The 14,485-nt window shown below is 38.1% G+C and overlaps 2 protein-coding genes across 2 annotated transcripts in view; both read left to right on the top strand.

Annotated features, from left to right (window-relative positions):
• LOC141842803 (uncharacterized) overlaps positions 1-11,008 on the top strand; it is a 50,067-nt gene extending 39,059 nt beyond the window's left edge. The window contains exon 6 of the mRNA XM_074730802.1: positions 10,847-11,008. Within this exon, the coding sequence (XP_074586903.1) occupies positions 10,847-11,008 (162 nt within the window). The remainder of the gene's footprint in view (positions 1-10,846) is intronic.
• A 3,111-nt stretch (positions 11,009-14,119) lies between these two features.
• Positions 14,120-14,485, top strand: part of LOC141842802 (BAG-associated GRAM protein 1-like) — a 37,276-nt gene continuing 36,910 nt past the window's right edge. The window contains exon 1 of the mRNA XM_074730801.1: positions 14,120-14,473. Coding sequence (XP_074586902.1) covers positions 14,120-14,473 — 354 coding nt within the window. The remainder of the gene's footprint in view (positions 14,474-14,485) is intronic.

Below are 14,485 nucleotides of genomic sequence, written 5' to 3'. Positions count from 1 at the left end.
GTTTTCCTCTTGCAAGCCCTCCTTTATATAGCTAAACCATCATGGAAATTTAAGAAAGATTCAAACAAATTTTCTTATCCAGATTTAGTTAGAAAAAATCTAATAAAATCTTTAAGAAGAATTTATTAATCTAATAACCTTATCTTATCTAGATTTACTTAGAAATAAATCTTTTTATAAGATTTTATTAGAACAAATCTAATAAAATCCAACGGATAAAATTTGTTATCTTTTTAATAAATTTTCATTATATTAATTTTGTTCTTATCTTTAATAAAATATTTTAATTATATCTCGCTAATATTTAACAAGATTCCATAATTAATATTTTGTTAATTTAACAAAATTAATTCACAAAATTTTATAATAAAATTTTGTACGAGAAGAGACGAAATTTCTTAGCGGAAATTCTTATAAAAAAATTCTTTCTTATCCGAATTTTTCCCGAAAAAATTCTAAATAAAATTCTAGAAATTTTCTTTTATAAATAGAATTTCCTATCCGAAATTTCTCACAGAATTCTTTTAGAATTCTTTCAGAATTCTTTCAAAGATCTTCCAAGGTCTTCTGAGGTCTTCAAGAATTCTTCCGAAGGTCTCCAAGAGGTCTTCAAGAATTCTTTCGAAGGTCTCCAAGAATTCTTCCTGAGGTGGATTCGAGGATTTCCAGAGGCTACAGTAGGGACCTCGAGGAGGAATTGATTTTGGTCTCCCGATGGGCTTAAGCTTCCCATGTTCCTCCTGAACACACAACTTAAGTCCATCAATAATAACTCATTCCACTAGAGAGTTATTATTGCACTACCGCACCAATCCCATATTATATTATGGGCTCCTTCTTACTATAAGTACATTAATCTCCCTGTGTTTAAGATATCGTATGTCCGTTAATTAAATGAGTTACTGACAACTCGAATCTAATTAACTTCTAATCCAAGAGTAGTATCACTCAACCTTTGTTATCATGTAGAACTAAGTCCACCTGCAGGGTTTACATGATAATCCTTTATGAGCTCCTCAAGGGGACATCATCAACTTAGATTATAGGACACAGTTTCCTTCTATAATCAACAACACACCATGTACATAATACTACTTCCCAACTCATCGAGCCTTTTGATCTATCGCTCTAAATCTCCCCCTTTGATGAATCAAAGAAGTACATACTAAGTACATGTGTTTGTTATTATATTGGGATTAAGAGCATGTACATCGATAATAACAGAGGTTTAGTTCGATTATATAGTCAGTATAAATCAAACAATCCTCAGATGGTCCTGCTCAATACACACTAAGTGTACTAGTGTAATTCTATAGTCAAGACAGACTAAGACCAAATTACACTACAACTAGTCCAATGGTTTATCCAATCCATCTTGGTTATGAACACTGTTTATAATCTATAAGGAACTGATAACATGTTCTTTTGTATGTGACTCCGCACACTATGTTTATCTACAATATAGATTAAATGGACACTTGTATAAAAGCTAAATGTAAACATTGACTAAAAGTAATTCTTATTTCAGAATGTTTATTTACATAGATAGCTAGGATTCTTGTATACATCCCAACACTATTCATACCAATAGTCACATGAGAAAGTTTATGACACTCATATAACGATCCAAGAAACTTTCTTATGGTGGATCAATTCAGTATACATTCTCTAATGTATACATATGTGTCAACTCGATATTCTATATCCATGACTTGTGAGATCAAGTCGTCTAATTGACCTACATGCTAGTCTCAACAAATTAACATCATCCCTGAATTTTAATGCTTGACTAGGAATGATTAAGAGTAGCGTTCTCTACATTATCTCACTATCGACTCAAATAATCGATATAATATAGATTAGAATAAGTTACCCAAGGATATTATTATATTTAGTTATTTGACACAAACATAAAGTAAGTATAATAACCAAAAATCTTACCTTTATTAATAATAGAATATAATACAAAATTCCTTTATCAATCATCACATAATTGACTTTAGGGCTACTACTAACCGAATCTTCCTTTGGGCCGACCCATTATATGTATAATTCAACACTTTATGTGAAATATATATTGGTATATAACTTACATCAACCTTAATTTTCCATGCAATATATCTTTCTATGGGCTAACATATTTTGTTTATGATCTGAATAAAATAAATTTATTCTTTAGTTGTAAACTACCTTGAACGTATATCTAGTATAAAAGTAATTTCCCTTTGGATCAATTACTTTTAGCACGTCTACTAACATAGAATGCACTAAACTTATCTAATGTGTCTTCCTTTGGGCCGATACAATAGTTCAATTTAGTAACACATGTGTAGAGATCGAAGAAGATCCTAGGAATTTTAACTGAATAAATAAGCACTTGATCAGCTTTAATAGCTTAAAACATTAGATTTATTAATCGATTGCTACTATATGGAAATCAATTGGTATCACTAAAGCGATTACCTCAATTGATTTAAAAGCCTACTGTATGTGACTTCAAAATCATCAATCTCAACGTGAAAACTATTAATTCCTTTGAGTTTAGTTCATCATCCACATAAATTCTATAAATCACATAAGAATTCAGATAATTAAAAATACAAGAATATGGATCTAGTTTTAACCATTAACATGGTACAACATATTAATATACATAAATAACGATAAGAAACCTGATTGGAGAGTTATTGTCCTTGTTTTACAGTGCCAACTATTCAATCCATGTGGAAGAAGATGAAGCGAAAGCAAGAGGATGATCTTCCAAAGGAATTAGGGTGATGGTGCTGCAAAACCTTTGTCAATGGAGAACGAAGGCAAGATGTCAGTAAACCCATACCTGTTTGGCTGCATTGAGTTTCAATGTTTGGCTAAACCATGTTTAAAGTTAGGCAATACTTGTGATCTAACATGTGTGATGCAAGTTTGCAGGAAAGTCCAAGCGTAGTCTTGGCAAAGAAAAGTCCAAGTGGGTAGTCTTGGCAAAAGAAAGTCCAAGTCTTGGCAAGTCTTGGCAAAGAAAAGTCCAAGTGGGAAGTCTTGGCAAGGAAAAGTCCAAGTGGGAAGTCTTGGCAAGGAAAAGTCCAGTCTTGGCAAGGAAAAGTCCAAGTGGGTAGTCTTGGCAAGGAAAAGTCCAAGTGGGTAGTCTTGGCAAAGACTTGACATGACGAAGCTGATGGAAGCATCTCAAGCTAGTGCAAGGATGATGGAGCATCCAGGGAAGGCATGAGGCTGTGGGAGATGTTTGAAGGCCGAGGTCTAGGTCAAGAGAAGCTGAAATGTGATTTTTCAGCTTCACCAGTCGACTGGCCCTGCCAGCAGTCGACTGCTCATAAATCAGACGCACACAGAAAAATCAGTCGAGCCAGAGGAAGACAGGAGTCGACTGGTCAGTCGACTGGTGTTATGGTGAGTCGACTGTTTCCAGTCGACTGGTCTTGGACAGTCGACTGTGATTTGAACGTTGCAGAAAATTGGCAAGCATTTAATGCACTTTAATGCGAGATTTTGTTGCCGATTGAAGGCATCAGTCGACTGGCCCTGCCAGCAGTCGACTGATGTTGCAGAGTTATAAAAGAAGCCTGCTCGAGAATTGATCAAGAATCTTCGCTATTTTCTGTCTCTTTGCGCTTCTTTTGAGAACGTGTTTGTTCTCTATTCTCTGCTTACTTTCTCTCCTCCTGAACATTCTTTCATATCATTTTGAGGAGATCAAAAGAGTTGTAAAGGTTTCTCCGCCTTCGAGGGTTTTCGAGAAGGAGAAGATTCATAGTGCATCGGGTGTGTGCGTGCGTGTGGATCCTTGGATTAGTCACCTCTGCGGAGGTGGATACCAAGTAAACAAACCGGGTTAGCGTTGATCTCTTGTTTTCTCTTTTATATTTTTGCTTCCGCTAATCTCTGTGCAGAGAAAGATCAAGAAAAATCGAGAAACGCTATTCACCCCCATTTAAAGACCTAACTTAAACGATTTTGTCAATCAAAAGAGATTGTTGGTGCAATTGTGCCCCAAGTGATTGGTTTTATTGTAACGCCCGCCCTTACATAGGGCCCATGACGGACGCTACAGTTACTCTTTCTTATTCATTCATAAAATTAATCACATACGGAAAACCATAAAACTTCGCAGCGGAAACATAAAGCATGTATTCATGGCAGGATTTTCATATGTGATATAAAAATCTTATGGTGCATGTATTGTCTAGATATTAAGTTCAAAACATAGCATGTCATTCTTAAATCAAACATTTAAACTCTTAAACATGCAAGTATAAAATATAATATTTGTTTTGCCAGGAACATCTGTCACGTCACCACCACACACATCTTTATCAGCCTCTTTCCTGCTGCTTCCCTTTGCTTCAGTGACTACTATTTGGCTCTGCAACATAAGAAAGAAAACTATAAGCACAAGGCTTAGTAAGTTCCTTTCCTACTCACCAAAAACCAATCGTCACTTCACATAACATTATATCACATAGTAAACACATAAGCATGGAATCACATTATCATTTCATTAAGCGCATAAACCTTCTTTCACCTTAACATTCAAATCATATGCATACTAAATGATGAAAATACCTTTGAAAACTTATTATCATAATAGATAAACTGTCGGAAGGAAGGCGTATGAATTGATGATCCAACTGCTGGTCGAAGCCTCCTTATATACTGGTCCTGAGTCGACTCATATGGCCATCTGGGTCGACTCTAGCTGACATGGCAGATCAACTTTTATCGCTTCCGCCCGTTATCCTGTCTGAGTCGACTCAAGTTGCCTTCTGAGTCGACTCCAGTTGATGTGACATCAACTGCGATAAGTCTTGACTCTGCGTCAGCCTGAGTCGACTCAAAACCTTATCTGAGTCGACTCCAGTGTCAAGTCGACTCAAATCTCTAGTTGAGTCGACTCAACTCAAGTTTGACCAGAGTTGATTTTGAGCTTGACTTTGAGTTGACTTTGCTTGCTTCACCTCTGCTTTTCCCTCTTGCTTCCAGCTCCTGGTTCCTGCAAGACAAGCACACAAACAAGCAAACAAAACAACCTAAAGTCTTACCTAGTGGGTCTAACTTTAGATTTCTATCGAAATCTTGGGTTAGGCTAACCCACTCCATTCTGGAGAATTCATGCCAACCAAGTCCTCCAGACTTGTTGGACTTGTGCTCGGCTCTGTCCTCGCCCCCCTGGATTTTTGCTGCGGTTCGGTTCTCTCTAACCAACCCAGACTTCTGTTGCGACTCGGTCACCTAGACCAGCACAGACTTCTGTTGTGACTCGGTCACCTAGACCAGCCCAGACTTCACCTGGTGCACTTGACTCTGCCAAGACTTCCGCCTGATCCTCCAAATTAGGACTTCCCTTTGCCTAGCCTACAACTAGAACTTTCCCTTGCCCAGCTTCACTCACCAGGATTTCCCTTGCCCGATCGTCCAGATCAGGACTTCCACTGTCTAGTCTAACCGACTAGGTCTTCTCGCTCACTTCCACACATCCAAACATCAAGCCCTGTTTGAATCAACCCTTGGTCAAACTGATCAGACTTAGGTGTATTGTCAAACATCGAAACACTAGGCAAGATCTTAGTGCACCTTGCACCAACATTCCCAACATAAGGAGTTGCATACTTTGGCTTCGTCAAACGTCACCCATAAATGGGTGGACTATAAAGGCGATTACCGAGTATGTAATAAATTATGTGGAGGGATGTGAGTGATGTAGATGAGATCTATCCCTCCTATATAACGGGAGTGATATCATAGTTTTTGATAGAGTGAGACCACTAAGTGCATGGCCATGCCCAAATGAGTCAACATGAGATGTTGAGCTCATTTGATAGGAGTGAGTCTACTTGGAGTTCAAGACATAGATTGATTAGAGGATGACACGGTCTATGCCTCGATTTGATCAATCATGATATCAAGGATAGAAGGACATAGTCACATATTATGAGTCACAATTAGTAGTCACAATGGTGATGTTGGATCTCAACATTCTTGTAACTTGGGTAGCAATGATGTGTTGCTAGATACCGCTCATTGTTTATGTCTCTAAATTGGTTTAGAGGCATTGCCAACGTTACAAGAACCTATAGGGTCACACACAAAGGGCAATTAGGTGGAGATTAGGTTCATATGATGAACCAAGAGGATTAGATTCATGTGATGAATCAAATTGGATTAAGTGTAATCCAAACTAGACTAGTGGAGTTGATTTGATCAACCTTGGGAGATTAGGAAGTCAAGTTTGACTTGACTTGAGAAGGATGAACATTATGGTCAAGTTTGACTTGACTTGATGGTCAAGTTTGACTTGACTTTGTGTCACATCATCGTCAAGTTTGACTTGACTTTATGCCATGTCATGGTCAATGTTGACTTGACTTATGCCACCTCATGGTCAATGCTTGACTTGACCATTTGACTTTAAATTGAGGTGGCATAAAGGATGGCCAATGATGATGCTCCACATCATCAAGGATTGCCACCTCATGGGAGTTACCAAAGGGTTGTGTAACTCATGGCATTAAAGTGAGGAGTTGTAACTTCCTCCTCATTGAAGTGGCCGACCACTCTTGTTGAATGAGAATTGATTTTTCTCATTCAAGTGGTTGTTGATTGCTTTCTTCTTCCTTAAGCTCTTCTCTTCTCCCTCTCCCTCTCCCTTGGCCGAAACCTTCTTGGGTGCTAGCACACTTGTGGTTTTGGTTCTCCACCATTTGTCCGTGTGGATACTTGTAGAGGAGTGACACTTGACGCTCTCGAGATCCGGCACCATTTGGACGAGCGGGATACGCGAAGGGCACGCATCGAGGGTAAAGGATTCTCTTCATGTAGATGTAGAGTAAATCTAAACATGTACAAGAAAATAGTTTTTATATTTCGCACGGATCCTTTGGCATGGACTTTCCGGGGTTTCCGCAACATTGATAGCAAAAGCGCGTATTTTTGCGGCATCCGGAAAACCCAACAATGAGATTAAGTTGCATCCGACGGATGAGATCTCTTCGGTTCGGTTCTATTTTCTTCTTTAATTGGTCGGCCACATTAAGATGTGGATAAGATCGATTTCATTTTTTTTATAAAAAGAAAAAAAACCAAATCTAAAAGATCCAACGGTAGAAAACCAAGCAAGATAATCTAAAGGCCTAGATAAGAAATATTTCTATAAGTTTGGAATTGGTTTATAAAATCAATCCAAATTAGAAAATTTCTTAATGGAAAGATTGGGCTTGGTCTTGGCATGGAAGCTATAAAAGGAGGGGAGGGGGTGGGCGGCAAGATATAGAAGATAGAAGAGAAGAGAAAGATCGAAGCGATCTCGGAAAACTCTTCTTCCACCTCCTCCAAGTGCCGCCGCCCCTTCTTCTTCTTCTTCCTTCTTTTCTTCTTATTCTTCTTCCACCGTCCCTTCTCCTTCTTCTCTTGAGGTGGCCGAACCTCCTCCTCCAAGGTGGTGGCCGGATCCTAGCAAGGAGACGAGACAAGGCGAAGCTGCTGCGAGAAGAAGAAAGGCGATCCAAGGTTTCTTCATCCGGAAATTGCAACTCCTTTATTTCTGGAAGTTCGTTGTCCACCCAACGTCCAGGAAGAAGTTAGGAATACAGAGGAAGATTCCGAGGTCATCTAAAAGGTTCTGGTATGATTTAGTTTCTGCATTTTAAATCATAATAGAACTGTTAGAATAAAAACCGTAGTTAGTAATTTAGGAATCGGCGATCCTGAGGATCGATTGACTTAGTCTTTTGTAGACTTTGTCAATTGATCCAGGCGGGATAAAATTTTTGTCCTGTGGAGTTCTACGCTTCTCGGAGCGGGTAGAATTCGGAACATAGGACGGAGATCCAGAACGCCAACAACACTTTGTGCTGACTGGGAATGTAGAAGTAATATCCCTTTGTTTCCTTGTGATATCCTATAAAATAGCACTTATCCGATTTGGGTCCCAGTTTGTCCGAGACTTGACGTCGCACGTAAGCCTCACAACCCCAAATCTTCATAAATGACATTTTGGGACTCTTCCCAGTCCATATCGTATATGGTGTCTGATACGCCCACAAATGATGTCACGAATGAGTCTCAAATTAAAATTTATAATCGAAAACCCTTAACTCACAAGTAAATGTAATACAAGGGCCACGAGTCGTATTTTTCCAAAGACTAGTAGAGAGTTGCATGAATCAAGTTAGGATGTCGTTATTTTTGAGTTTTTCAAATATAAATGGGGGTTTTGGTTTTTCAAATGAAATGAAAAATGAAAATTCAATGTATCAATGAAAAATGCATGAAACCAAGCAATAAAACCTAATTACCAATCTAACCTAAAAATGCAAAACAATTCGAAGTTAAGCAATGGAACCTAAACTATCTAGCATTGGCATTTATCATCCCTAGTTATGGAATACAAGAATTAAAATCCCAGATTATAGGAAATTACAAGCTAAAGAACCCTAAATCAACAACATGAGATTATTCTTAAGCAATGCAATTAACTAAATGCAAGACAACAATTTAAACTATCTGATCAAATGCAATTAACTAACAGCATTGTAAAAAAACTAGTCGATCCACAATCTGAGACAAAAGCATATAAAAAAATTGATACGGAACAGTGTTATTGACATTTTCAGATCTAGAATTCAAATTCATGTAAATCAATTCAAGAAGGCTTGATGTAAGAGAAGCTAAAGACAATCTAACAGATTAGAATTCAATTTCACAGGTTCGATCGAAACTTAAATTCAGAAACACAGGGTGATAGAGTTTAAGAAATGCAGAAACAGAAACAGGAACAGAAATGCAGAAAAGAAAATCAAATAGCCGAACTTCGGATCTTCCCTTACAAAACAAATCCAATCTAGCCGTCACACTAGATCTGGTCTATGATCAGAATTTTAGGAAAACAATGCCAATTCTCAGCTCAATTTCATCTGAATTGCCTCTGATCTAGATAAACAGAAACCCTCCGATGATATAGAACAGAGACAAGCAATAAATTGAGAATCAAGCTGGATCCATCAAGTCGCGGGTAAATCAACGCTCAGGAAACTTCAATAGCCTTCGATGAACCCCATTCGATGGCCATGGTAGCTCCGATCAGCCTGAAATTGAAGAGCACAGCCGAAATTTGATCGCGAATCAGAAACTCTGAAGAAACCCTCCTCAATGGTTCTGATCGCAATTCATGCTGAACTGATGGTTGAATCGCCTCCTAGAATCTGGAGTTTGGATTGGAAGAAGAAGAACCGAAGATCTGGCGATGAAAATGATGAAAAACCAAAGAAAAATGAAGCGGAACGAAGCTGCTACAGTACTGCTACAGTGTTCGCAATTTTTGCTACAATATTCTTTCTCGTTATAACGTGAATCTGATGGCGCACTGTTCACAGCCGGGTCGGTTAAGCTGGCTCAACCCGAGTTAGCCCTGGTTTGACCCATTTCATCCAATTAAGCTCCAATTAAGCCCAATTCAGCTCCAATCGAACCCTAGTCTTGATCATGATGTTTTAGGACTATCAAATTGACCAATTTTGGCTTGACTCGGTCTCCATTTGGCTCAATCGTGGTTTAATTTGGAGCCTACAAGAAATCAAGCTCAATTAATATCAAATAACCATTAAATCACAGAAATTAGAATTAATCATCCAAATATTCAACAAATCACAATTGCAATCAATTCATGCCATTTATCATTTTATTTTCATGTAGAAATCCAAATTGAATCAATAAAATACCATAAAATCCTAGCTTATCAAATTCCCCCACACTTAACCTTGTGCGTCCCGCTCAAGCCAAAATAATAAAACTAATGAAAACTCCTACCATCGTACCCCCCTAGATCATCCTCAATCATAATTAGAAACAATTGAAAGAGAATTACCTAAAGTTGTAGAATCTCAAAAACTTAAGTTCATGAACTAAACTCTTGTACTTGATTAACCACCTAGCAAGTTTCATCCTTCATGACTAATTAAGATAAATGCACCACACTCAGTCTCACAAGGTTGTTTTCAGTAGATAAATCAGTGGCTCTCCCCCTAATTCTAATTCATGATCAAGTAAAGTAGGGCTCACTCAAGCAACTTAAGTTTCATGCACTTCCATAGGCTTGCTTGTTTTCTACTCTCCACTAGCATTCTTGATTTGGAATCCATACCTATTAAGGATTATTGAAGATAATAAGCAATCATGAACTGATACAAATGAGATAAGAATTTAGAAAGAACAAAGTTAAGAAAAGAAACTTTAAGGAAAATGAGTGGTAGTGGTAGATATGGATACACTTAAATGCTAACCAATGACCTCTTGCCCTCTTTTCTATTTCCTTTCTTTTGGGTCATATTTATTTCTGTTTGTTCTTCAATTCCATGAAACCAATCTGATCTAAACCTCTTCAATATCTCTTCTTGATACAAACTCCATTTTCCTTCTCCATTTTGCCTCAAAATCTACCAAATGTGCCATCTTTTGTTTCCCTTCAAAAATAAGCCCAATTCCTTCACATTTAAGTTTCAAAAGAGCTAAGAAATATCAACCAATCATCAGCAATCAAAATTCATTTCACATGAAACCGAAATCTTAATGTATCAATGGCACAATCAATTCCAAAAAAACATTCAAAATCAAAATGATACTTTCTTTGTTCTCTCCATTTTCTCACTGTTTTTCACCCATTATTTTTCCATCATGAAGATTGATTACTAATGCTCATCATACTACAATTTCCCTGCAATTCGAACTCATATCAGTGCTCAAACAATTTCAAAACACTTGATACATGAAAAAATCAAAACAGAATTCTATTTTTTTTCTCTGATTCTTCTGGATTTTTTTTTCTTTTCTGTTTCTTTAGGTACCCAATTCTGCACTTGTTCTGCACCGCACAGTTTACAGCCGGATTATAACCCTGATTCCTCAGCATTTACACAGCAATAAAATTGCTTTCAGCTTAGCATTAGCTCCTGACATTTATAGCTTTTCAACTCAACAGCATTACAGTAATATAGCTCATTAATCTACTGTCTCAACATGTCCACAAAAGCTTCAAAAATTTAGATTTGGTACACTACATATTAGTTGTGCCACATGTTGTTTAGCACTTTACTTTCAATTAGCTCAAAACCTCAATTCCTACACTTTTGAATCCTCCTTCTTCCCTATCAATTCTGAACATTTAGTGACTTCTTTTAATGCCAAATCCAGCCATTGAATTCAAAACCTCAATTCACCCTTTAACTCCATCCTTTCTTTGAACAATTGGACAATTGCTACTTCAACCTTCTTGAGAAAATTCACAACATCATATACACTCACAGAAATTATCATAACATCAAATAATGATGAAGATCTTCATTGCTTCAAATTAAATTCTTATTGGTACTTGCTCCTACTCAACATTGGCACAAACAATCCAATTTGGCACATTGTTTTTCTTTTCTTTTTTTTCTTTTTTTTTACTGATCAAACAAAATTAAATGTCATCTTCACTGATCTAATCTCATCTCAACTCATCTTAGCGTGAAACACTCCAAATTTCAGTTCCAAACAGTAAGTTCAATCACAACAATGAAACATCCAAAATTCAATAGGCTTGATTCCATGAATATTAGTTCCAAATTTGTTTATATCATCAAAATTTCTACAATAATGAACACCTCCCCCACACTTAAATCCTTGACCGTCTCGGGCAAGAAACATTAATAGCATTTAAGAATACCCACATCCAAAATAGAATGAAAGATGAACCGAAATTAGGATGAAAAAGATTAAAGAAAAGTGGTGTGAAGTATAAGTGTAGCATGAAATGTATGGGTGATGAAACAAAATTATTAGCCTTAATAAGTGTGGACCCATCATAGAAAATATAGCCTTGAAAGAACACAAGCAAGTTCTAGAGTAATCAATCACAAAAGTGCATCACACAAATAGGGTATAAACCTCACTAGGTAGAAAATGTACACTATCTTAATTTCATCACTCTAGACTCCATCACTAAGGGTCATTCAAGTGTTCAAAAGTGTTTATCCATGAACTTAATTCCAAGAATAATCAATCAAATTTAACTCACTTTCAAAAGCCTCTAAAATGATGTAAAGACTTCTAGGGGGGATACACTTATTCCTTAAACCAAACCATGCATGAAATGGTATTCACAATGAATTATTTCAAACAAAAATGCTCATGAAAATGAAATTTATTACTGATATAAAATTGAAAATGAAAAATAAAAATAAAAAATGGTATTAACAATGAAAATAAAGTGTAAGATGGAACAAACTCCCCTTTAAGTTGGGTAGATAGCATCCATGATGTCCAAACCATCCACCTCTAGCTCTTTTACCTCTTCAAAAAATTTCTTGAGCCGGTGGCCATTAACCTTCCATGTGTGGCCCGTAGCTTCATCCCTAATCTCAATCACACCATAGGGAAAAACATTAGTAACAAAAAATGGACCTTCCCATCTAGACCTCAACTTACCTTTGATCAATTTAAGCCTTGATTTGTACAAAAGAACCTTGTCACCCACTTGAAACTCTTTCTTCACAATATGCTTATCATGAAAATTCTTTGTCTTTTCCTTGTAAATTCTTGAGTTTTCATATGCCTCCAATCTTATCTCTTCAAGTTCTTGAATTTGCAATTTCCTTTCCTCTCCTCCTTTAATTGCATCAAAATTACAAGCTTTCACCGCCCAATATGCCTTATGTTCTATCTCCACGGGCAAGTGACAAGCTTTCCCATAAACAAGTTGGTAAGGAGACATTCCAATGGGTGTCTTATATGCCGTCCGGTAAGCCCACAATGCATCCTCTAGTCTTTTGCTCCAATCCTTTCTATTAGGCCCCACGGTCTTCTCTAAAATTCCCTTGATTTCTCTATTTGAAACTTCGGCTTGTCCATTTGTTTGGGGGTGATAAGGAGTAGAAACTTTATGTACAACCCCATACTTGTTGAGTAAACTCTTCATGTGCTTGTTGCAAAAATGGGATCCTTGGTCACTTATGATAGCTTTTGGAATTCCAAACCTGCAAAATATGTGTGACCTAACAAAACTCACAACAACAGAGGAATCGTCAGTCCTGGTGGGAATAGCTTCCACCCATTTAGAAACATAATCAACAGCTAAAAGTATATACAAAAATCCAAAAGAAGCAGGAAATGGTCCCATAAAATCAATACCCCACACATCAAAAATCTCACAAAATAACATGGTTTGTTGAGGCATTTCATTCCTAGAACCTATGTTCCCAGTTCTTTGGCATCTATCACAACTCTTATAAAACAAGTAGGCATCATGAAATAAGCTAGGCCAATATAATCCACACTCTAAAACCTTCCTAGCAGTCCTTTGTGGTCCAAAATGCCCACCACAAGCTGATGAATGACAAAATGTAAGCACAGAATGAAACTCATTGTCAGGTACGCATCTCCTAATTATTTGATCATTACAAAATTTCCACAAATAAGGATCATCCCACACATAATATTTTGCATCACTTTTAAATTTATCTTTTTGAGCTTTAGATAGTTGTGCAGGAAAAACCTTAGCTACTAAAAAATTAACTAGGTCTGCATACCATGGAAACTCACCATGTTACGGGGGTTAGCTGATCACATAAGGGAACAGGGGGTCCACCTGAGTCCGTGGGGTTCACCCAGATCCCGTAGGGGCTGGGGATACAACCGGACGCACCCGACGCCCCTTTAGTCGAGGTCAGCCAACGCCACCTTACGGAGATAAGACATTCTCTTTATCTCTGACAACCCACGCCCCCTGACTGATGTGACACATTCCATGTCATTGATAAGACAAGACCGCTCCTTCACTACATAATGTATTCCTCTTCATTGGGACGAGGTACGCTAACAACAACTTCTTCACTACTTCTTCTTGGAGGGACGCCCCAGAAAAACTAACTTAAGCTTCGGAGTGGTCGTGCCAGGGCATGCCCCCTGGCCTTCCATTTGACTAGTGTTTCTAGTGGCAGGATCGGAGGCTTCGAGAGACCCTCCTTCTGAGTCAAGGTGTGGAGCAGTGGGCGAAAAGCTTCTAAGACGAGTCTCAACAGGAACATATTTTGGCGCCGTCTGTGGGAATCTCTACGATCCTGATTTGAGACAAGCAATGGATGATCCTTCTCGCCCGGTGGTCTTCACCGTTACTCAAGAGCAACTCAACCAAGCTGTGGCAGCGGCTGTCCAGTCTATGAGGGAGCAGTTTCCCTCCCCGGTGGTCCCTGATCAACCTCTGCCTACAGTTCCTGGTCAACCCTCCAGAATCCCCACCAGATCTGCTGAAGTTCCTCAAGTTCCTCCAAGACCGTACACCACACCTATGGAAGTTCACCGTGTTCCTTCCGCACATCTCGCCCAAGACGTTGATCATTTTGGCTTGTCCATGGCATCGGCAACCAACCAAACTCCCCCCAGAGACCCCCCATCGAGGCAAGGCTCCTTGGGTTGCGAAGGAAGTGATCCGGTCATCTCCCTG

This window comes from Curcuma longa, chromosome 12, assembly GCF_044706935.1.
Source record: "Curcuma longa cultivar G26 ecotype Majalengka, Jawa Barat chromosome 12, ITB_CL_G26_1.1, whole genome shotgun sequence".
NCBI lineage: Eukaryota > Viridiplantae > Streptophyta > Magnoliopsida > Zingiberales > Zingiberaceae > Curcuma > Curcuma longa.
The sequence above is the reverse complement of the archived record's forward strand: the minus strand, read 5'-3'. Positions and strand labels throughout refer to the sequence as shown.